Raw genomic sequence first — 25,773 nt, 5'->3', positions numbered from 1 at the left:
TAACAACTGATGAAATTGAAGCAGTAATCAAAAAATTCCTGGCACACAAAAGCCCTGGAGCAGATAGTTTCACAGGTGAATTTTACCAAACATTCAGGGAAGAGCTAATGCCTATCCTCCTCAAACTATTCCAAAAAATTCAAGAACAGGGAAGACTCCCAAAATCATTTTATGATGCCAGTATTACCCTAATTCCAAAACCAGGTAAAGACATAGCAATGAAAGAAAACTACAGGCTAGTAACACTAACAAACATAGATGCTAAAATCCTCAACAAAATGTTGACAAACTGGATCTAGCAATATATTAAAAAAATCATACACCATGATCAAGTAGGATTCATCCCAGGGTACAAGGATGGTATAATACTTGCAAATCAATAAACATAATACACTACATAAACAAAATGAAAGACAAAAACCACATGATCATATCAATAGATGCTGAAAAAGCATTTGATAAGGTACAGCACCCATTTATGATAAAAACCCTCATTAAAGTGAGTAAAGTGAGTATTCACTCACATAGGGAGTATTCCTCAACATAATAAAGGCTATATAGGAGAAACCTGTGTCAAAATCATATCCAACAAGCAAATCAGAAAGCTTTCCCCCTAAGATCAGGAAGAAGACAAGGGTCCCACTTTCACCACTTTTATTCAAGATAGTATTGGAAGTTCTAGCTACAGTGATTACACAAGAAAAAGAAATAAAAGGTATCCAAATTTTAAAACTGTCATTATTTGCAGACGACATGACAGTGTACATACAAAACCCAATAGGCTCCATCAAAAAGCTACTCAAACTATAAAGTGAATTTGGCAAAATATCAAGATACAAAGTCAATATTCAGAAATTGAATGCATTTTTGTATATCAACAATGAAATATCAGAAAGAGAAATTAGGAAAAATATCATTTAATGTAGCAACACAAAAAATAAATTACTGAGGAATAAACTTAACCAAGGAGGTAAAAGACTCAGAAAACTATACAACACTGAAGAAAGAAATTAAGGAAGATACAAATAAATGAAAGTATATACTGTGTTCAAGGATTGGAAGAAGTAACATCATTAAAATGTCCATACTAGCAAAAGCAATCTATAGATTCAATGCAATCCCTAAAAAAATACCAATGACATACTTCACAGATTTGGAACAAATATTTCAAAAATTTATATGGAACCAAAAACAACCCTAAATAGCTTCAGCAATCTTGAAAAAGAAGAACAAAGTAGGAGTAATCACAATACCTGCTATCAAAACACATTACAAAGCCACTATAATCAAAACAGTCTGGTACTGGCATAATAATAGACACCTAGTTCAATGGACCAGAATACAGAACCCAGAAATAAACCCACGTCTCTGTGGTCAATTAATATTTGACAAAGGGGACAGACACATAAAATGGAGTAAAAATAGCTTTAACAAATAGTGCCCATTTGACTACATCACATTAAAATGCTTCTGCATGGCTAGAGAAAACATCATAGAAAAGGAACCAACCATATAGGAAAAAATTTTGCAAATGATACCTCAGACAAGGGTTTGATTTCCAAAATATATAAAGAACTCATACGACTCAATGCCAGGAAGACAGACAATCCAATTAAAAATTGGGCAAAGGGCCTGAACAGGCACTTCTCCAAGGAGGTCATACAGATGGTCCATAGGCATATGAAAGGATGCTCAGCATCACGAGCCATCAGAGAGATGCAAATCAAAACCACAATGAGATATTATTCCACACCAGTCAGAATAGCCAACATTAACAAATCAACAAACAAGTGCTAGAAAGAATGCGGAAAAAAGAGAACCCTAGTGCACTGTTGGTGGGAATGCAAACCGGTGCAGCCACTGTGCAAAACAGTATGGAATTTCCTCAGGAAACTAAAAATGGAACTGCCTTTTGACCTGATGATTCCACTGCTGGGCTAATACCCTAAGAATCCTGAAACACTAATTCAAAAGAACCTATGCACCCCAATGTTTGTAAGAGCATTATTTACAATAGTCAAGTGGTAGAAACAGCCTGAGTGCCCATTAGTAAATGGGTGGATCAAAAAAACCATGGTACATTTACACAATGGACTACTATGCAGCAGAAAGAAATAACTTCTACATTTCTCAACAGTATTGCTAGTACTGGAGAGTATTATGCTAAATGAAATATGCCAGGTAGGTAGTAAAAGACAAATACTGTATGATCTCACCTATAAGAGGAATATAGCCCTGGCTGATGTGGCTTAGTGGATTGAGTGCTGGTCTGCAGAGAAAAGAGTTGCTGGTTCGAATCCCAGCGAAGGCACATGCCTGGGTTGCAGGCCAGATCCCCTGTAAGGGGTGCATGAGTGACAACCACACACTGATGTTTCTCTCCCTCTCTTTCTCCCTCCTAGAAGCATGGAAACAAGGGAAAGGCTGACACTGACCAGGAGGAAGGGGACGGTGTAATCAACTAACAGGTATAGATGACCCATGGGCAAAGACAACAGGGTGGGGATTGACTGTGAGAGGGAGAGGGGTGTGTCAGGCAGGAGAGTGCAATGGGAGAAAATTGGGACAACAATAATAGAACAATAAAGAGAAAGAGAGAGAGAGAGAATATGAATCTTATTCTATTTATCAGATCTTTGGCAAAACAATTGTCATTAGTCATTGACTTAGAGCTCTAACATGACCAGTCAGCTAAAATGCAACCTAATGGTCTCTAATGGGACAGAGACCAAGTTGCTCCTTTACAAAACAGAAACAAACAAAACAAAATCTAAACAAAAGACAAAGTTCAAATACACAACTACTCCTCTGAAAGGAGGGACTGGGACTAGGCTTAGAATCTTACCTTACACTCCCTTTCATTATAGACAGATGAGAGAAACAGAGGAGTGCTATCAAACAGAAACTCACTTACGCCCATGGAGGAACAGAGAAACAAAACTAACAGACAATTAAGCAATATGCACAAGAAAAGCAAACAATACCCAAAAGTCCACATCCCAAAGCCAGAAGAGGATTCCAACCAAATCCCACACTGAGGAACTGGGATTTTTCTTGTCCCTGAGCCAGGCCTACCATGAACTGGCATCTGTTTATTCTTAGAAAATCCCAGGTGGTTCAAAGAATCCAAGTGGTGGGGCAGGAGTTCCTGGTCACGCACACCAGGGACTTACCCAGTTTGGAGTCTGTTGACTCCCCAGAGAAACTGGTTACCAGGTATTTGTTACATAAAGCCCAAAGCAACTTTGATTTATTCCAGATTTAGCCTGCAGACCACTAGATAGATGGTTAAAGGCCAGAAACCAGATGAGCTTTCTGAGGATAAATCCAATCTCTTACTGAAAGATGAGGTTGAAATCAGAAAAGTCAGCATTCATGCTGCCTGTCACCTACCAAGCCCAATCAGCAGGGACAGGGATTGAATCTTTAAGGACGCTTTCTTCAGACGGCCAGCGATCTGAGAAAATGGCAGATTCACAGCCTTAGAGACCATCTCACATTTTCTTCCAAGCCAGCTCTTTTATAACAGTGAATATAAAAAGTGGGGTGAGGGGCTTTGAAATTCAGGGAAAATTAGATTTAAAAACTGCAGCATTCTCGTCCTGGACGGTTAGCCATTCCGGGACAGGTAGTTGTCTGTCTCTCCCTGGAACACAATGGCCTGGATGTCTCTATTTGTTCCCCAGGCGGTGGTCGGTGGTCGTTAGCAGTGTCCCACGAGGTGGGCTCTCTCTCCAGGGAGTCAGGATGGGCTATATCTGCAGTTCCTGAAACAACAGCTTTAACATATGCATTACCTACTAGGCTTACACTATTTACTTTAAATTAAAATTTTCCAACTCTTGAGTCCCCTATCAAGATGACAGGAGGTGCCAGGGTTCCTAGGACCAAAGATCTTCCTTGGCCTAATTTCCAGGCAGCTGCTAAAGATCTTAGCTCAGGGGTCAGGGCTTCTGTGTTCAGACAGCCTCTGGGACTCCCCCTGACCAGAGAGTCTAAAAGCCATCCCAGTGGAATCACCAGAAATTGAAACTGGAGGGCAGTCATGTCAGGGGCTCATGCTTTCTGTCACTGCTCAGCCAAAAAGCAGAGGTAGAGATTGGATTGTAAATGTGCTTGTATTAATATCAGAGGCCAGCCATCTGAGAAGGTGTCAGGTACAAACGCTAACAACCACATTCCCTTGAGTTTTAAGAAACAAGTTTATGCCCTGGCTAGTGGGGCTCAGTGGATTGAGTGCCAGCCTGCAAACCAAAAGGTTGCCAGTTGATTCCCAGTCAGGGCACATGCCTGGGTTGCTTGCCAGGTCCTCAGTTGGGGGCATGTGAGAGGCAAGGGACTGATATATCTCTTGCACTTCAATATTTTTCTCCCTTTCTCCCTCCCTTCTGCTATCTCTAAAAATAAATAAGTGAAATCATTTTTAAGAAAATAAACACGTTTATACAGGGGAAAGATGGGAATTTGGGGGGGGGGGATTTCTAAGGGAAGTATAGATGTGCTGTTTCTCTTGAGAATAAGGGGAAGGGGAGCTAAAAGGAGATTTGTACAACCTCTTCCCAAGTTCACTCCCTTTGTTCTGGTGCTATCTGTCCATTTGCATTAGCATTCCTCTCTTCCCTGGACACCTGTGGTTTATGTCCAGGGAGGCTATGTATTCTCTGGTTAAGGAGGAGAGGTATAAACCATTTGCTCTCAAGTGCCCTTGATTAGGGGAGATAAGGTCTTGTGATTTACCAGGTGGCTGTAAGTTGCTCAAATTGTTTGGCCTTGTTTCATTTTCTTGTCTCAGTTTCCTTATTCCACTTGCCCAGGAATTTCCCTGGCTTCTTACTATGCTCTCTCACACCTATTTGCTAGCTAACCAAATTGGGTGAAGATCTTAAGTAAGATAAATTGATCATGCTGGATCTGTTCACTCTCTTAACTGACAAATTTTTTCTACAGTGTTTTCCTGCCATTTTCAGAGTAAAGAAATAACTGTATGCTGCCATACTGTTTTATTACCCACATAAAATGCAAACCTTTGTCAAGATTTATATGTTTAGAGGATTATCATAAATCACAATTAACAATAGCTTATGACATAAAATTCATCTATTTTACCTGTTGTTAATCACCTTATCTAAAATAGAAACCCTCTAGGGCTTAACACATCTTTGTTTTTCTTTATAGTATCTATCACTGCCAAGTATTTTGTCTCCAACAAAAAGTAAGCACCTAAGGGCAAGGACCTTGTTTTGTCAAGACAATGGTATTACATGTGTTTTAGTCATTCCTTTACAATAGTTTCCCTTTACCCTCTGAAAATATATTGCAACACCTCCAGTGTATGCCTGACAATACTGAACATTATAATACATAATGTTTTTTCCTATACATACATAGGAATGATAAGTTCTACTTATAAATTAGGTAAGAGATTAACAACAATAATTAGTAAAATAGAATAATTATAACAATACAGTGTAGTAAAAGTTATGTGAATATGGTCTCCCTCTTTCTCTCAAAATATCTGATGAGCAATCTGAAAGCCAGCACAGCATGAATATCACTGGGTTATTATCCAAAAGACCCTAATGTTTCTCAAAACCTAAGCTGTCATGAACTGGGCTTGCTTAGAGAAATTGGCAAGAATTCCTGAGAACAAAGACCAAAGTGCCAAATGCAAAAACCAAGGTGGTGATGAAGCATTGAGTGCAAAAAAGACCATGTGCAAAAGCATTGAGTGCAACAGAATATGCATGCCTAAAATAATTTAATCACTTCACACCACAGCCTATAAATGTAAAGGGCTCTTTCCCAGTCAGGAACAAGGTGCTGTTAGAAAATGAGTTCATTCTTTGATCAAGGAATAGAGTTTCTGCTCTGCTTTACTGAACTGTTTTGTTCAATTGACAAAAGCGGCACTGGGAAGAAGGACCTTGGTTTGGATCCTTGAGTAGGATGGGTTGGTAACAAGATACAACGGATATGCTGGATTAAAGGGATTATTCATATCTTGGACAAGACAGAGCGGAACTATGCAAGATTTCTTCACACTACTCAGAATGGTGTGGGATTTGAAACCTACTAATTATCTCTAGAATTCTCTATTTAATATTTTCAGACTCAAGGTTGACCACAAGTAAATGAAACTGTGGAAAATGAAACTGTGGATAAGTGGGGGACTCCTCTATATTCCTAGGACAGTGCTTGGTATACAGTGAGCCTTGTTACAGGTGCAAGGTTCATGTGCCTGATGCTTCAAAAAAAAGGACAATATTCAATACATCAGAGTTTGTGAGACAGGCTAGTAAGTCAGGACAAGCAAAATAGGAAAACTGAGGCAGATACTTAAATAACCAGTTTGCAGCCATATAGTAAATCTAGATGCCAAGCAATTTGCAGCTATCTATCTTCAGTACACCAAGAACACTTAAGAGTAAATGATTTGTACTTCTCCCCAACCAGAGGGTAAATAGGTTAAATCACGCTGCTCAGGAACAGCAAAAATCCACTTAGTGCCATTTGCCAACTATACCCAAGGACAAATTAAGGGAATAAATCTCATTTTGGCACATCTACTGAGATCCTCTCTTAAAACTTCCCCTAGAAAAACTTCCAGCCTTTAAAAACTCTGAAAATGAAGGTCCCCACCACATGTACCATCCTTCCAGTAGCATTCCTACGCCTTTCCCCCCATCCTCTTCTTTCCCCACAAACACGAATCTCCTTTTAAGAGATCCCACAAGGCTTGCAACCAGGGAGCAATGGGCAGCAGCAGCTCATCCCAGGCTAACCCTCTGAACCTGTCCCCAAGACCCCCTTTTCTCTGACTGATCCAAAACAGTCCAGCCTAAACTCATTTTCTTTTTTAAGAGTTTATTTATTTTTAGAGAGAGAGGAAGGGAGAAAGAGAGGGAAACATCACTGTGTGGTGCCCCTTGAGTGCCCTCTACTGGGGACCTGGCCCACAACCCAGACATGTGCCCTGACTGGGAATCAAACCAGTGACCCTTTGGTTTGCAGGCCGGTGCTCAATCCACTGAGCCACACACAGTAGGACCTAAGCTCATTTTCTCACCTAGTATCCTAGGCCCTTCTTTGTTTCTCTGTCCCTGCTTCAATAAATGTCCAAATCATCTGGACTCATGTTGTAAAGTCTTTCCTGCATGAAATCAAGAACCCACATACCAGCCCACATACCAGCCCTAGGCAGAACCACTCAGGGCCAAGTCCCCTTATTGGTAACATTTGGAGTAAGAAAATATTTATTGATCAAGAAGGCCTAGTCATAGAAGATGAGAGTGTCTTATAGCCCCCACAAATCCATCTTAAGATAGCAAGATTCTGGCATCTCTTATTGCCAAAGGAAGGGAGGAGGTAAGGCAAGAGGTTGGTCTAGGCAGTAGACAGTTAGGCAGCTAGGTGTCAAAATGGATCCAAAGAAGAGCACAAAGTTTCTAAATCCAAATCCCTTTGCTCCTGGCGTAAGCAATGGAGGTGCAAGTGTCCAGTAGGCCAGTTCCCTGCTAACACCATGCTCCAGCTGTCACTGCTGAAGACATCTCAGAATCACCCCATGTTGATGGGCCTTAAAAATAGGGAGGGGGTGTGGACTGGGATGGGAGTAAAAGACAGAAAACTGTACTGGAACAACAATTAAAAAAATAAATAAGATAAAACAGGGAGGTGTACAATGGGCATCTGGTAAACTGTGACAACTAGATGAACATCAATGTGCATGAGGTGATGTGCACATTCAGGGACAGGGACAATTTGGTGGATGCCCAAGGACTACATCGGTGGCAGCGCCAAGTGCCTGCACAATCCAGAGGAGATCATCAACACGGTCAAGGAAGAAGTACTGGCCAAGTCACTGCCCACAGTGGCTTGCTGCAGCAGAAGCAGCAGAAAGGCAGAGGTATCTGGAGTGCTGGCTGAGTGAGGAGGAGCGTCTGGAGGTCAGGGCCAAAGCTGGATTCCAGGCACAGGCAGAGGTCAGCCAGAAAAGAAGCCCAGCAGGCAGGCGGTGCACACATCGAGCAGGTCCTCTGTCCCCTAGAGACTTGAGTTCCAATCCACGAAATCTGTTCAGAAAAGAAATAACAGGCAAGTGTTGCGGGGATGCCCAGCCATGCATTTTGTGAATATCCTCTTCATGTAAAGTCCTTTTTTTTTCAGACAGCAATTCTACAATTGGAAATGTTATTTGGTGAGTTTTTATTTTGTGAAGTCGAAGCCAACTTTTTTTCCTGGAAGGTTCTCTGTGTTAATGTATTTTTAGAGCCCTAGCCCTTGCACTACTGAGGTCATTCTCCAAACAGGTTTGTTTTGTATCTCTTGTTGGATCCCTGGATAGCAAACAGGTTTCGATTTTAAGTTCTCTGCCCTGAGATTCATAGTCCAGGCATTTCCTGAAACACATCTCTGAAATTACATTTTCAAAACAAATCCAGACAGACGTGTTGCCACAAAAGCTGTTGTAGGGACATGGCTGTGCCCTGCTCCTTTGCCTCTTCTCCTTCATGTTACAAAAATTAAAACAAAACACACACACACAAAAATCCCCTTTGTTCCTTGTCAGTCAATTGACTCCACATGACCTGGGTCAGGTTCTGGAGACTCCTCTAAATCGTTCAAAAACATTCATGACTTTGTGTAAATTTCCGTACCTCTAAATTGACAAAGGGCTGCTCAAGCCTCAAGCAGAATTCCTCTAGTTATATTAGCATTATTGTAGCAGCTATTAGCCTGAAGGCCATCAGAGAAAGTAAGCATTTCACTGTTACAGCCTCAGTAAATATTTAATGAGTTAAGAGTTAAGGAAAACAAAAATAACCTCTTCGAAGAGCACAGAAATGACTTCTCATTTTATAGATCAGGGCGATAGAATAATTTTTAATTCTCACACCACTGTCTTTCAAGTTTTGAGTAATTTTTGTAACTGTTGCAATTGAAACTGTTAAGACATAAACAAAGAGCTCTACTACAAACTGCGAGAATAGCCTAAGTACCCCCCGCCGCCCGCCCCCCGCCCGCACCCAAACTAAGCTCTCAGCAATCTTCGCGCCCAGCCCGGAACCCCTCCTTCCTCCAGTGCCCATCCTCTGTCAGAAATCTGCTCGTGATTGGCTGCTCGTTGTGTAGGCCGCTTCTCCGGATATTGCGTCAGGCAGCCAGCCGGTGAACTGTGCGTTTGCAGACCGTGGGAGGCGGGAGGGCGGCCTAGGTGTGCGCGTCTGCGTTTTGCTGTCCCGGAAGGAGAACTGCGCGGTTGAGGGGACTGGGGATCGAGGTACCGCTTTTCCGACCCGACAGGCACGGGAGATCGCCCTGTTCTCAGTCAGGCCCTCGGGAGCCCGCTGGGTGCGATTGGGGAGGGCTGGAGACAGCAGCGCTGCTGGGTGCGTCACAGCCTGGTGGCGCGTTAGGATCGTCCTGCCGGTGACCCTGTGAATGGGGGCAGCGGCTGCGGGGCCTGGTGGGTAGGCAAGCAGGGGCTAGCCCCTCGCTGCCGTTTTCTCCCTGGACTGCGAGGTGCTGAATCATCCCCGCCGCTGGGCCGGGAGATAAGGGGGTACCTGAGGCGGGGATGTTGTAGGGTGTGCGTTGACTTTGGGAGGCTGGAGGCTTGTCGCCGGTTTCTCTAGAGAGTCTAGTGAGCTGGGTCAACTTCCTTGAGGACCAGGCGCCTGAGCTTGCTATTGCTCACAGAAGCATACAGAGTATTTATCTATTTTATATCTGGGGAACCTGAGTCTCAGAGGTCAAACACATTTGCAGCAGAAGCAAGATTTCCACCCTGTTCTGTTAGGCGTCACGGAAGCCACTCCGAGCTGGGCTTGTTCCCAGTCCGTGTGTTGAGGACTAAGAGGATGCACCGCAGTTATAGGCGGAAATGATGCAATAGCATGAAAGTCCTAGAAGAACTTGGTATTTTTCCCAAAGGACGGATGCCCGGTGTTGTACCTGGTGTACATAGATCCTGGGGCAGAGCTGGAAGTGCATTGAGATAGTTATTTTTAAGCAAGGACTCTTAGCTTTGGGGTGCTAACTAAAATATATATTCCTTCGTCCCCTTCCTAGAGATTGAATCATTAGGATCAGAGTTAGACTCCGGAATCTACGTTTTAAAATGCATCCCAAGTGGTTTCAATAGCTTGGTATATTTTATATCAAAGTTTGAAGAGAAGTAATTTTTGTCGTGTTTGCCAGAAATTTGTTTGGTTTTCACTGATGTCTTTTAACTTTGTAGTGCACTATGACCTTGAAGAGTTAGTCATCTCTTCCTTGGACGACCTTTTTACTCAGCCCGAAAGTTATACTACGGAGGTTTTTTGTGTGTTTTTTTTAATTGATTTCATTGCGGTGTCATTGGTTAATAAAATTATATAGGTTTCAGGTGTACAGTTCTATGATACATCACACCTATGTTGTGTTGTATGTTCATCACCCCAAGTCAAGTCTCCATCAAATCTCCTTTTAAATGTTCTCATTGAGTGTTGGTATAATTCTTAAGTCAAAACCACATTTATAAAAGCAGTTACACACCATGTAAATTCCCTGAAGACATTCACTCTGTGCTAGCCACATAACCTACATAGTTGTATGTTTTGTTACTGTGTAAACTGGGATTCAAACCTAATTTGGTGATTCATCTCCAACTGGGTTTTGTGGGATGGATTTCTTGAATTTAACAAGAGACATGCAGAAGGTTTATCATTAACATTTTAAAAGGTCACTTTATTCCATCTTTTCTGCTGCGGGATGATTGGCTCCTTCTTATCTCTGGACCCCTCATGTCATTTCCTCAGTTCATTCATGGGTTATTTTTTTGTTTTTGTGTCCAACTAGCATTTTAGATCGGCTTTGGTAAACCTGGTTCACCACCATGCTGGCCGCAAGACTTGTGTGTCTCCAGGTTCTACCTTCCCAGATTTTCCACCCAGCTTTCACCAAGGCCTCCCCAATTGTGAGGAATTCCATCAGGAAGAATCAATGGCTTTTAACACCCAGCAGGGTAAAAATAATCTGAATGTTTTTATATTGTTGTCTCTCTCTTTGTGCCCCTAGGACCATTGGGGGGGGGGGGGGTCAAATATATATATACTGTGAAGTTTCTTACTCTACCATTAGTCATTTACTGGAACACTTAGCCCTAATATTGATCTAAAATAGCTTTCTCTCCACCAGTTTGGTATCATTCTGTTCCATCTTTATCTCATGTGAAAGAGAAAAGGAACTATAATTTTTCCTGTCTTTACAGCTCTTACAATTTCTCATTTAGAGTAGTTTGTGAGGGATTGAGAGCTATGGTATAGATAGATTCATGGAGCCTATAATCAAAAGCTTAAGAACCTAGGATTATTACCAGCTGGCCAATAGACATTGCTAAATGTTATTGCACATCTAGTTTAGGAAATGGTGAAATCTATCAGGTAAGAGAGAAGTCCATTTCCTTTGATAATAGATCTCTCTTCTAACATTCAAAGCAGAAATACAAATTTTGAAATGTGAGGTGGATAAGGAAATATACAAAATATAGGAAGGCCAGGGTTTTTCCTCATAACTGTTTCACTGTTGAAAAGGAGCTAAAATATAGGTAGTAGTCATTCTTTCCTTTAGCTTTGTGTAAAAGAAAGAACCTTTACTGAGCCTGTTTCCCAGATGAAAAATGGTGTAGCTAATATTGAATGCATGTTTTTAAATAGTGTTTAAATGTAATAGATAAAATAAAATCTGTAGTTTGTGAAATAAACAAGCCTGAAACTTAAAAACTAAGAAGTTGTAATGAATTAGTCACCTTGAAGATCAAGCACAAATGGGGTCTCCATATAGGGGTTTTTATGTTTGTTTGTTTAAGATTTTATTTATTTTTAGAGAGGAGTAGGGAGAGAGGAAGAGAGGGAGAAAAATATCAGTGTGTAGTTGTCTGTCGTGTTCCCCCTACTGGGGACCTGGACCACAACCCAGGCATGTGCCTCAACTGGGAATCAAACCGGTGACCCTTTGGTTCACAGCTCGCGCTCAATTCACTGAGCCACACCAGCCAGGGCTCCATATAGTTTTTTAGATTGGTTAACATACTTTCATTGTAGAATTATATGTGTATAAAGTATCATATTACTTTATGTAGTTTTCTAGTGTAACAAAAGCCTATTTTCACTTTGTTGTTAACATTCTGTTTTATTATGGATGGTGTATGTCTGTGTTTTCATGTATATCAGGAATATGCCAGCAAGACAAGAATTGGGGTCCGACGTAGTAGAACTGGCCAAGAACTCAAGGAAGCAGCAATGGAACCATCAATGGAAAAAATATTTAAAAGTAGGTGTCAGTTTTTAGTTTTCAAATGAAGTCTATAAACATCTTCCTAAAAATATGTGCAAATATCTGTATATGTGCATTTTCTGGGGAGAAGGGCAATTATTTTCATCATTGTCAGGAATCTGATGACCCAGGAAAAAAATGATACTTAACACTAGATTTAGTGGTTCCCAGTCACAATTCTTCCAGAGAAAAATGTTACTTTCACCATTATATATGTATAGTCTGTTAAGGAAGTTAATTTGAAGGTGCATAGACTCGTTATTCAAGCATATATTTCAGGTCAAGAATAAATTGTCAAAACACCTATGTTAATGAAAACCTAGCTGTTCAGAAAGAATCCTCTTAACTAGCTGCCCCACTAAGGCCTCTCAGGAAGCAGACCCATTTGTTTCACAGTTTGGATTTCAGCTTTGCAAGTTTGGAAGCTAGATTGTTAATCTACCCAAAGCCAGGCAAAGAACACTACTGCTCCTTCATCTTGCAAAATGTTAATATATTACAGTGGGACAGATCCCTAATTGGTATCCCCCAAGGTGTTTATGACCACTAAGGTGGCTTTAGAAACCAAGTTATATGAATCCTATGGCTACAGAATAGTAACATTCCTAATGAACACATTTAGTCTAAAGGGAGTAAGATGATCTTTATGAATACTACCTTCATCTAGTTAGACTTGATAAGTTAATTGTTTCTCAGTACTAAGATAAAAGCACCCTCTCCCTTAATTGAGCTGCTTAAACACTGATTCCATTTTTCTTTGATTCTTTGTTTGTTTATTTATTTATTTATTTATTTATGTTTGGTTCCATATAAAACACCATCTTTGCTAATTGCACTTCAGACAATTGTCATATAACATTTAACATTTCTTTCTCATCTTTACTTTCTAAGTGTCATGAGAATACATCCCAGACTCTTATTGGTAAAATAACATATCACAGTCTCCCCACATCAACAGATATACCACTCTCAGTTTTGTCAGAGTGAGATTAAAGGTTAATCAAGGGTGATTATTTTTCTACTAATTATACCTGTGTTTCAGCAATGTTTTTTTTACTGGTCCCCTAATTTTCAGGCCATTTGTATATCCCCATACATACTAATTATGGCTATTACAAAGAAGTATGGTATATAGTTTGACTTCCCTCACTTAAATATTGGGAAGGGCTTACCACCACAGCATTTTAATTTAGTCAAAACATGGCAGTGTTAACCTGCATTCCTCCTGTATTCTACAGTTGATCAGATGGGAAGATGGTTTATTGCTGGAGGGGCTGCTGTTGGTCTTGGAGCATTGTGCTACTATGGCTTGGGAATGTCAAATGAGATTGGAGCAATCGAAAAGGCTGTGTAAGTAAATGGTTCCCTAACAGTTCTAACCTTAAATGTCAGGATTCTGGTCCAGTCAGTCTCCCACGATGCAAAAGAAAGACTGTCCAGGCACAATGCAAACTCTTTTTACCTGGAGAGAGAAAGGGAGAGCAACTCTCTGTAAAGAGAGAGTGCTCCTGACCAGTCTTCCCATAGGGCTTTTATTTGCTTTTTCCCCCATGCGCCTTGTGATTCTTATTCATCATAAATCATCCCCTAAGCTTGGGAAAGCTGTTTTCAGTACAAAAGCATATGTAGTTTGTGAAAACAGAGAACAATAAGTGTCAGTTGACAGATAAATCTTTGCACAACTTTCTTATAGGAAAAGACAGTGTCCTTTAGAACTAACAAAGTGATATATAACTACTAAGCAGGACGTGAGTTAAACATAAACTATATATGTAAAGCTCAGCCTGGCTCCAAAGCTAAATGCTTCAATAAGCAGAATACAATTGCCTAAGTTGATTAATAGGTTTGTTTGCCTCATACAAGGGTCCATGTTTTGGACGCCTTTCCCTGGGAATGTACTGCCACTTCCCTCCAGCCCCATTCAGCTTCTGGCGCTGCGCCTCCGCTCGGGCCATGCTGCCTGAGGGTCATAGCTGCAAGAACCAGAGGTGATGGTCCCCAACATTAAAGGCTCCAATTTTCTTCTCATCCTTATCTTTTGCCACTTTTGGAATGTTGAATGTCTAGTCTTCCAACTGTATGGAATATACATGAATAAAGATAGAATCTTTTGTTTTGACATACAGTTAATCAAATTTAAATAATCGTTTTTTAAGTATATGTATTTAAGTAGGGAGAAAATATGTTGCTTTGTACATGAGCCAAGTGCTTATATGTCTTCTATCTTTTACTGTTTATGATAACTTCAATGTATGCATCATTTCCTTGATAAATGAGGTGAATAAGATTTAGAGCAGTAAGGGGATGTTTCCCAAGGCCTCCCAGCTAATCTGAGTCAACAAAAATTTACATCCAGAATCTTATAAATTAACCATATTGTGTTTTCTTTACAGAATCTGGCCCCAGTATGTCAAGGATAGAATTCATTCCACCTATATGTACTTGGCAGGAAGTATTGGTTTAACAGCTTTGTCTGCCCTGGCAGTGAGCAGAACTCCTGTTCTCATGAACTTCATGATGAGAGGCTCTTGGGTGGTAAGTCATCTTGTTTTTGTTGACCTTTTCCACTGCATAGCAAAAGTTTAAACAGAATAAATATTGAGGGCTAGGTGTTAAATGGAAAGAATATCTTACTAAATTGAACAGTTTTTTGTTCAAATAATAAATGAATTATTACTGTAGCTGAGACAAAGTAGGAAGTACATCGTGAGGTGCATCAGCTATTATTCTTTGTTGAATGTGTATTCTATAGCACCAAAGGGTTGGAGACCAAATTTACAAGAATGTGCTATTTATCTAGCTGCAGATATCAAACAGCCTCTATATGATATATTTTACAGCTATTTACTAAAAATAAGGCAGACCCCAAACCAAAGCATTCTGTACTGTTACGAGTAGAATAGTACAGTGCTGTAACTATTCTGAATTTTCTAGACCCTATGTGAGGTATTGAATGAGTGTTTCTTGTGCATTTGTCATTTTACAAGATTTCAAAACTGATTACAAATGGTGGTGCCTATTTCTTTACTTTTTGGTTGAAGAGATGAACTAGAGTAAGTGGTAAAGGATGTACAATAATAAGTAGGAAGTTTAAAATCAGTTGAAAGACTGTTTTTGTCTTGGACTAATAGAGGGTTCCTTGAAGGACAATTTTATCTCATCAGGGCCATAGAGGCCTAGCACTTTTTATTTCAGGAGAGAAGAGGGGTAGTCCAAGTTTGTAAAACAGCTTGAGCAAAGGAGGTAGTCATGAAAAGTGACTTTACAACTCCATTCAAGTATTTGAGGGCTAGAGTATGAAGAAGGCAGTTAGAAAGGGGATGTATGGTTGCCAAGTGGAGGAGAGTGCCTAAGCTGTGAGGGGCCTTTGCAGATACTGGCACAGCAAAAGTCTGATGGGTATTGGAGCATTTAGAACTAATGTGGAAAAGACAAACAGGTGTGCTAGCTGAGCCTTTGCAAGATAAGAGACGAAGGATGATAATGTGAACTAGAGACTAGAGGGGGGAGGGAAGATGGGAGAGTTTAGGTACTACTTAGAGATTTCCCATGGCAAACCAGTTCTCCCCACAGGTAACCCAAATCCATCTAACTTCCAAATTTGTATATTTCTACTATATTTTACATTCCAAAAAGAGAACCATTTATAGTAGCCATTTGGACAAAATGGTATTCTTAGGATATTGCTTCTCAGATAGCTGTCATGAATTGTATAGCTTAGAGGTTCATGAAGACGCAGAGTAAGCTTGGTGCATTCTCAACAAGAATGTCAGATTTAATCAGTAGTAAATAATTTTAAAGTAGTGCTTTTTATAATATGCATGGCTATATGAAAACATGCAAAAGAGGTTAGCCCCTAAAATAGGTCTCCAAAGAAGTTTTGTGCGCGGGCCAAATTGTCAGCTCTATGTGGGCATAGGTTCACTCTCTCACATGCCATTCATTCACTAATTAAATAAAATAGTTTGGAAAGCCAGACAGATTCTACAGAGACGAACATGTAGCTTTGTGGTAAGCTACAAAGGAGGAAGGTGGAAGGCATACACACAGATAATGTCAGAGTTTGTACTAAGTGTTTTTGGAGGAGAGGCATCAGACCCATCATTGCAGTCAGGAGACCAACCATAAAAACTTCCCAGACAAGGGGGTAACCTTTTTTTTTTTTTTTTAAATTTTTATTTATGTTTTCAGACAGAGGAGAAAGAGGGAGAGAAACATCAATGTGTGGTTGCCTCTTGCCCCTTACTGGGGACGTGGCTCACAACCCAGGCCTGTGCCCTGACTGGGACTTGAACTGGCAACCCTTTGGTTTCTCGGTCCATCGTTCAATCCACTGAGCCACACCAGCCAGGGCCCGGAGGTATCCCTTGAATAAGTCAAACCAAATAGGAAAGAAGGATTTATTCTCAGGCACGAGGAACCTGAGGCATGTTTGCAGCCATACTAGTTCAGTGCAGCTGTAATGTAGAGTAAGGAAAGCTAAAAGGCAAAAATAGAACTGGATTATGGAGGACCTTAAAAGAAAAGGTATAATTTTAATAAATATCCTGAAAATGCTTTGCACAGAAATGTATGAAGTGGTTTTTAGTAACTTTCTCATTGGAAAATGGTAGGGTAGAACCTGCTGTGCTTTTCTATATTAATATGAGTGAAAATAGCTGTTCTGTTCAGTTGTATTACGTTGGAGGTTGCATATGCAGATGCCTGTATGTCAGACAGATGATGAAAATGAGTGAGGCAGGCCTGGTATGGCACATGGTATTATTGGCATCTAGAGAAAAAACCCTCTCAGCTAAGAGCATTTACATTGAATTGCTTGTTTGAATAGTTGGCCAAACAAAATACCTATCCAATTCTGTCCAAAGGCAGCGAGTATGCAGTTTCTCCTTTAAATTTCCTGAAGATTTATTATCATCTTTCTTCCATTATTTACATTTTTTCCTTGTTATATACACAGGAAATCTTTAAATATCATAACACTGGAAGTCTAAGCAAAGAAAAGGGAAGAGGACCAAGTCAGCCAGAAAACTGGGAGGATAGAAACAGTCTTATTTCTCATCTTTTCCATGTGTTTCTATTTTTCAGGTTTTCTTTTAGCAAATACGGAGTTAAAGGCAATGTGCTCTATATACTGATTGGTATATCATGACTAATACTTTCAAATGCTATTTGTGCTATATTAAAATAAATATCATTAAAAATTATTCTAGGATTCTTAAAGGGGTTTTGTTAAACTTTTGTCTATGAAGAATAAAGTTTTTGAAAGATAGTGTTATTAGTCAAAACTTAACTCGTTCACTTGAAGCTGTCTGCAGAACTTCACTATATGGCAGTAGGGGCACTCTTGCTAACTTGGCCAAGCTGAAATAAAGACCTTTAATGTGCTAGAAAAATACAGGATTCCATTTCTTATCTTTCATCTTTGTAAACATGGTTTATTTGAGGGACTAACAAATTAGAGTGTGAGGGTTTCTACTTTGCTGTTGTATAAGGACCGATTTTTCTTAGCAGTATGTGTCTTTCAGACAATTGGTGCAACCTTTGCAGCTATGATTGGAGCTGGAATGCTGGTACAATCAATACCATATGACCAGAGCCCAGGCCCAAAGCATCTTGCTTGGTTACTACATTCTGGTATGTTCTAATTTTCAACTGCTACTAAGTGAATCTTGACTACTACCTTTTTGGTTGCTCTTCACAACCATAAATGCTTTGTACATAATTTAATTAACCCCCATGTTTAGAAAATGCTTATAATTTTCTGCGATTACTACTGGTTACATAATGAGACCATGGGCATCCCCAGTATTATACTTGCCTCCTTGGACAGTCTATATATGCAGCAATTTCCTTTTATGTATTTTGTCTAATACCAAGAGGATTTCAGCTCTGATACACTATTGCTTGAGAATTGTTTTAGTTTATGTTTAGAAAAATAAATGGTGACGAGAAGGAGGTAAGACATATGAAAGAATAGGAGAGGAGGTTTTTGCAATGGAGCATTTGGAGAAAGAAAGCAGTCCCAAAAGATTGTTGGAAATGCGTATTTTCATCTGATGAGTTTAGCTGAGTCAATATTAAGATAATTCTTTGTATGAGGTTACATTGGCAGGGCAGTGACCGTTCAACCCTGCTATTACAGGACCATTCTGACATCCTTTTATATGTTGTGAATTTTTCCTTAAGTGTTATATGACAGATTATTTGAAAGTTTAGATAAGTTTTTCACCCCAAGTATTCTGGGATATTCTGTCTCTGGGTTGAATAAAAAACCAGCCAGACCCAGAAAGAAAAACGCTTCTTATAGATGTGTGTTCTTTACCACAAAACAAGACATTTCATAAGCATTTCCCTTAAACTGTCATGGAGACAGACTCTGAAATGTTTTAACATGTTAGTAAATGGAAATTAGGTTTTTGGCACTCAATAACAAATTTCTGATGTGAAATATGTCATTTATATTATTGATGTGCTATCCTTATTTTAGTAAATATGAGACAGCTTCCCAACCTTGATTTTCAGGTCTTTTTCATTTGGTATGAGATTATTCAACCACAGATATTCTCCCTGAAACTTTACAGGACAAAACACTTCTGGTTTGGAGGAAAATGGTCCCTTATCTAATACCAATGAACTGCTTTTAAGAAAAAAATTATTCAAAATAAATATAGCATATGCATTTGCTAAGAAAGCAAGTATCCTTTCATTGAAACACCAACATCCTCACCATCTGAGTTTACATTTCACATTTATGTTTCTAAATCTGTGGATTATGGTATCTTGGCCCATGAGCAGAATTCTGCACCTGTTTCCCCTTTTAGACACTTAAGTTCCTTGAGAAAACAGGTTGTGTCTTTTTATCTCTGATTAATAGTATAGTTACTTGTTGGATTGAGTTAAAATGCCTTTGTAGTTTTAATTCTACCTTAAAGAAGTATTTTTACCTGGTTTGCTTAGAAAACTCCTTTTAATGTGTCATTGTAGCACATAAATTACTTGAGTCGGGGTATTATGTGTGTTGCAGGGGTGGGGTACCCAAGGCCACCAATTTATTCAGTGATTGATTTGTATTCAGAGCTAGGGTTTATTACAATGAAAGGATGCACAACTGGATCAGCAAGGAAAAAATAAGAGGCAGAGCCATGGCCAGTGTGGCTCAGTTAGTTGGAGCTTTCGTCCCATACACCAAAAGGTTATGGGTTCAATTCTCAGTCAGGGCACATACTAGGGTTGTGGGTTCAGTCCCTGGTTGGGGTGCATGCCGAAGGCAACCAACTGATACTTCTCTTTCTTTTCTCTCTCTCTCCCTCCCGTTCTTCCTCTCTCTAAAAGCAATGAAAAAGTGTCCTCAGGAAAGTACAAGCAGATTCTGGAGTGTAGATAAATATACAGTCCTTCAGTGCTCTCATTCCTCAGGGGACACAATGACAATGCGAAAAGTGTAGTACATGAGATTTCTTGGCTCAGGGAAGCCCAGTGGAGACTGAGTGTCCATAGTCTTTAATGAGAGCTGATTATGTAGGCACTGTTATAGCAGCTCTCAAAAACCAGACTCCCAGAAGGAAGGCAGGTCTTCAGAATAGCTCACAGTCTTTGCACAAATAGTCTAACCCTATCAGTTAGGTAATGGCTTAAGTGCCAACTTCTCAGAAGAGTCCAGGACTAATCTGGCAATCAGGCCTTTATAAAGATAGCCTTGGGCCTGCTTTGTTAACCCATTCCTGCACAGTATGAAGGCCAGGTTTTTTCTTTTTTTATTGTTGTTCAAAATTTGCTTTATTCTTCATAAACATCTTAGGAAGCCATTCAGACATTAGCATGTTCATATTTCCTAATTGAGGAAACTGAGGCTGGGTGAGGTCACCCACTAGGGAGCACCAAAGTCAAGACTGACACCCCAACCTTATTTCTTCAAGTCCTGCACTCTTTCATTCACTGGCATGATTGAGATGGGACCCAAATAATTCAAAGACAAGTACTCACAGCATCAAAGGGATATCAAAGCTGGCTTTTGACCCAATATTAACACCCAAATACATTCCATTTTCTTTCTTTTTCCAGATGTCTAGCATGGCTGTGGTCACAATCAGGATCAAGTGATAACGTTGCAGGAATTACTGAAATGGACTTGAAAAACTATTCTAATTGTGTTATACCCCCAGCTTTATTGATATATAATTGACTCATAATATTGTATAAGTTTAAAGTATACAACATGTTGAGTTGATACATTTATATATTGCAAAATTATTACCGCTGTAGCACTTCCATTTCATACTTACCATTTCTTTTTTTATGGTGAGAATATTTAAGATCTACTTTCATAATAACATACAAATATATGACACTCTCATTAGCTAAAATCACTGTCAAAAATTCAGAAATAACAGAAGTAAAACCCAATGAATTACTGAAGTAGTAATTATTAAAAGTTTTATTGTACACACACCAAAATGGTAGTCTTAAAACCAGGAACACTTAACCAAAAATATGGAATGAGGCCCACGTATATTATTATAAAGGAACTTACATAATAAGAAAGCAGTGGCTATTTGTTCTTTACACAGTGATTGGTTATAATAGAATTTTCTGTGGTTACCTCATGTCAGTCTTGGTAAACAGTTCAAATACTGCTTACAGTTTCCAGAGGCATAAGCAAGAAATGATCCAGGTCAAGTTAGTCTTGCAAAATAAGCTAAATTGAGCTTTACTTGTATAACTAAACTGGTTTTGTCTGCCAGGGAAAGTTCAAGGCTGGTCTATATTTGTTTTTTATTTTAATGTCATTGTGCTCCACATTAGAATCTCAAACTTGCTCTTTATACTCTCTGACCATTATCTCCCCGTTTTCCCCATCTCCCTCCCAACTCCTGGTAACAACCACTATACTCTCTATTTCTCTGAGTTTGACTTTTTAGATTCCACATGTGAGATCATACATTTGTTATGTTTTTGTTGTTTTTGGGGGTGGTATTTTTTTTTTTTGAGATCATACATTTGTCTTTGTCTGACTTGTTTCACTTAGGATAATGCCTTCAAGGTCCATCGATGTCAAAAATGTCACGGCTTCATTTTTGTGGCTGAATAATATTCCATTATATATATAAACCACATCTTGATCCATTGATCCATTGATGGACACTTAGGGTTTTTTCAGATGTCAGCTCAAGTACAGCTGTTTCCATGATATCTTGATTCTAATTTTTTTATACAAACTCAGATGTGGATTGCTAGCTATAATTTTTCAAAGAATCTCCATACGTGTTTTTTATATAGTGGCTGTGCCAATTTGCTAAATGCCAGTTTTCATTCACAATAATAATGAGCTATCCTTGTTAGTTTTATAATTGATTTGTCCTTAAGCAGCAAACATATATTATCGCCACTTAAGATTTTTATCAGAAAGTATTACTGACAAGCAGGGTTGGGATCGATGAGGGTAGGAGGTAGGAATGGCTGGGGTGGGGGAAGTGGTGGGGGAAAATGGAGACAACTGTACTTGAACAACAGTAAAAAAAATTAAAAGAAAAAAGAAGGTATCACTGAAAACTCTCTCAATAGTCTCTTTAAGTGTTTTGATAAAAATTTTGCTGCCAAATGCAAAACTAATAGAAATCCTAACAGTAATATCCTACAGAGGAATTTTTACCCAGGATTTTTCCTAGAGCAAAAAATATTTTTTAATTCATCATCATGAAACATAATCAGTTACCTTACCATTTGATCTAGAAACATTATTCTTGGAAAAGAAACACACTAGTATTGAAATTTCAATATGAAGGTAGCTCTTTGCCTATTCCTTGAGTTAAACTGTACACATACAATGTTTAAGAAAAGTGTAACTTCTTGTACTCACCAGTGAAATAATGCCTTACGTAAGATTTATTTTTTAGTTGAGCTCTATTTATTTTTGTTAATCATATTATGGAAAACTTACTGTAATTTTTATAGGATGTTTATAAATATCTTAACAACTGAAATTATTTTTTCCAAGTTGTAATCACATTCCCTATTAATGCAAGGTAACAGCAGTGCCTGTTTTTGGAGTTTCTCTGTTTCAAGATTATCATAATATTGCTCTCGTTTTCTGATTTCATTTTGTTTCCTTTTCGCAGCAGGAGATTTGACCTTGAGCTATGCATTTTAAGCTATTTTAATCTCAGTTCTTACATGTATGACTGTTGTTATAAAGACTAATGTTAGGTTCAGATCCAAATAATGAATTACATAGAATTTGACAGAGTTACTAAAAATTAGATTTGTGTTTGTACTTGTGATTGTGACTGATTGGAATAGTGTTACTCTTGTGTTTTTAGAATCTGGATAGTCCCAAGTTTTGGTTGTAGAATTTGGGGGGTAGTATCACCTAAATAAGGGGAAGGCTTTTTGTGATTATGCTGTTTACCAGTAAGTTATAATATATTCAAATGGGGTGTTAGTTACAAGTGTTAGTTTTTCCTTAGGTCATTGTTTAGTAAAAAGTGACCACTTGCTCTTTCTCCAGGTGTGATGGGTGCTGTGGTAGCTCCTCTGACGATATTAGGGGGGCCTCTTCTCATCAGAGCTGCATGGTACACAGCAGGCATCGTAGGAGGCCTCTCCACTGTGGCAATGTGTGCACCGAGTGAGAAGTTTCTGAACATGGGCGCACCCCTGGGAGTGGGCCTGGGTCTTGTCTTTGTGTCCTCTCTGGGTAAGCCACTGTGCTTTGACACCTGGTTCTTTGCTTATGATGTCCCAAAATCATCTTATGTACTCAAGTATCCTACTGGAGGGAATATATTTAGTCATTTTTAAAAGTTGTTTAAAAGATACATGCTAATTAAACTGGATTTTCTTATTTGGCATGACAAACCATTACTATTGTTTTTACCAAATACATCTAAAATGGCAAGGTGGCCTGGAGAACACGAAGATTGCTCTGATGCAAGAGAATTCCTTGTAATGTGGGCAAGTGACCCCTTGCAGGAATGAGTGTCATAGGTTTTGAACCGAATGTACACAAAACTAGACCGTACTTATACCAAGATGTGTTGTTGTCTGGCAGTATACCAAATAAGTATTTTTAAGTAAGGTTAATTATAAAGTTATAGAAAAGTGCTTTTTTAAAAAAGAACTTTTTTTTCCCATTTTGATTTCAGGATCTATGTTTCTTCCACCTACCACTGTGGCTGGTGCCACTCTGTACTCAGTGGCAATTTATGGTGGATTAGCTCTTTTCAGCATGTTCCTTCTTTATGATACGCAGAAAGTAATCAAGCGTGCAGAAATAGTACCAGTGTATGGAGTTCAAAAATATGATCCCATCAATTCGTAAGTACTCTTTTTAACGTCTTTGTTACATGAAGACATTTGTGTCATTTTGTCCTATTTTGTTTTATGACTGCATTCATTTCTTAGGGCTGCTGTTACCAATTATACAAACTGGGTAGTTTAAAATAACAGAAAATAATTCACAATTTTGAAGCCAAAATCTAAAATCAAGGTGTCATCAAGGTTGGTACCTTCAAAGGACTCTTAAGGGTGAATCGCTTCCATGCATGTCTCATCATCTTGTTATAGCCAGCATTCCTCAACTTATAGATACAGCAGTTCAGTCTCTACCCCTTTTTTTAAATTAATTTTTTAAATTCTTTTTTATTTTTAAACTTCTTATTGTTTATACTATTACAGTTGTCCCATTTTTTTCCCCTTTGCCCCCATCCTCCTATCTGCCTGTCTTCACATGGTGTTTTCCTTGTGCCTGTCTGTCTCTTCCTATGAAGACAGGTGTCATATTAGACTAAAAGGCCACTGCAGTATTCATCTTAACTCACATCTTAATTACATCTACAAAGATCCTATTCCCAAATATGGTCACATTCACAGGGGACCAAGGATTAGGACTTAAAATTATCTTTGAATTCAACAATTACTATTTTATTTCTTTTGTTGTTTGGCCTATTTTCCCTCTCTCGTAAGCTGTGTATCCACAGAAAGTTGATTGTATTGTAACTAAGTGTAATATTTAGTCAGTTATTTCAGAGTACTTTTTTAAAGAAATTTATTTATTTATTTTTAGATGAGGGTAGGGTGGGGGATAGGGAGAGAGGGAAAGATCAATGCGTAGTTGCCTCTCATGTGCTCCCTACTGGGGACCTGGCCCACAACACAGGCATGTGCCTTAATTGGGAATCAAACTGGTGACCCTTTGGTTTGTAGGTCAGCACTCAGTCCACTGAGCCATACCAGCCAGGGCTAATTCAGAGTATTTTCAATTAGCCTTATGGTGCTCTTACAGGTCAACTAATTTTTATATTTAATAGACTTTAGAACTGAAGAAAAGATTTCTTAGTCAGGTATTCATTGAAAAGTGTACATAAATGACTTGAAATGTTTAATAGAAAAGCCTGTTTTATTAAAAATTGGAAACACCTTAGTATGAAAATCTTATTTTAGGGATAATCAGAGTTAACTTACATTAAATGTTCTAATGCCTTTTTCTTTTCTTTGCCTCCCAACCAAAGTAGTGTAGTTTATTTAAACAATTTCCTTGAGTTTCATTGTATTACCACATTTTTAAAGTAATTTTTTAAATTAAAAATGTAATTGTTTTTAAAATGCTGCTTTAATGCTTCAGGTTTGTAACCGTTTGGGTGAAGTGAGGGTGAGGTGTTAAGGGATTGTATTATATTTTAAAATGTCAGACTCGTGTCTGACATGTTTTTGTAAAGGTGTTTCTTTGGTTTTGTTTTGGTTCTTTATTGTCTAGCACCCACTTTTTTCCCACAGGATGCTATACTAATAGTAGAGTTTTAGAGAATAGAATAATGATTTTTAAACTGTCCTTTACCATTTAAACTGCCAGACGAAAATCTTGACTATTGTCTTATCTAGAACTTCCTTAGTTGGCATCTTGTTTTAAAATTTCCATCTTACATACCTGGGACAAATAATCAGTATTGCTTTTCCTTCTTTTCTAGGTTAAGAAATAGTTTTTATCATTGTTATTAGAATTGCATCATATTTAAACAGGCATTTTTCCCCCTAGGATGCTGAGAATCTACATGGACACGTTGAATATATTTATGCGAGTTGCCACTATTCTAGCGACTGGGAGCAACAGAAAGAAGTGAAATGACTCAGCTTCTGACTTCTTTAGTGTATCAGACATCTTGCTTGTTTAATAGGGGCAGGTATTCATTAATAGTTCAAGCAGCTTTCGTTGAAGTTTAGAAGATAAGAACTTGTCATCCTGTTTGAAATGTCCCAGTAATGTGATACTTCAGGTCTGCTTTTCTTCTGGAGAATAAATTCAGTAGTTCTCTGCCAAATGAGCACACACACTCAATTCTCATGTTTGAGTTATTCTGAAATGCTTTAATGAGTAAAAACTGAGGCTTGTGTTGGGAGAATTTATTTTATCTTTTGATTTTTTTTTTAGTGAAAATTAGCAAACTTGTGTTTACCTACATAAAT

General features: G+C 38.8%; 1 protein-coding gene and 1 pseudogene across 2 annotated transcripts; both read left to right on the top strand.

Moving 5' to 3' along the window:
- The first annotated feature begins 7,522 nt into the window (after nt 1-7,522).
- Nucleotides 7,523-9,441, top strand: LOC123821147 (annotated as a pseudogene).
- On the top strand, nt 9,152-25,640 carry GHITM (growth hormone inducible transmembrane protein). Of its 2 annotated transcripts, none has more exons than XM_045842328.1 (9): nt 9,152-9,280; nt 10,840-11,005; nt 12,213-12,312; nt 13,554-13,665; nt 14,709-14,850; nt 17,841-17,949; nt 22,820-23,008; nt 23,457-23,628; nt 25,346-25,640. In XM_045842328.1, exons 2-9 carry the CDS (start codon nt 10,877-10,879, stop codon nt 25,428-25,430), a joined length of 1,038 nt encoding a protein of 345 aa, XP_045698284.1. In that variant the 5' UTR covers nt 9,152-9,280; nt 10,840-10,876; the 3' UTR covers nt 25,431-25,640. The 2 variants fall into 2 exon arrangements, with proteins under 2 accessions (XP_045698284.1, XP_045698285.1); XM_045842329.1 differs by having other exon boundaries at nt 9,264-9,389.
- Nucleotides 25,641-25,773: the final 133 nt, after the last annotated feature.

This window comes from Phyllostomus hastatus, unplaced genomic scaffold (genome assembly GCF_019186645.2).
Source record: "Phyllostomus hastatus isolate PE091 unplaced genomic scaffold, TTU_PhHast_1.1 phas_contig_38, whole genome shotgun sequence".
Classification (NCBI taxonomy): domain Eukaryota; kingdom Metazoa; phylum Chordata; class Mammalia; order Chiroptera; family Phyllostomidae; genus Phyllostomus; species Phyllostomus hastatus.
This window is presented reverse-complemented; position numbering and strand designations above follow the sequence as displayed.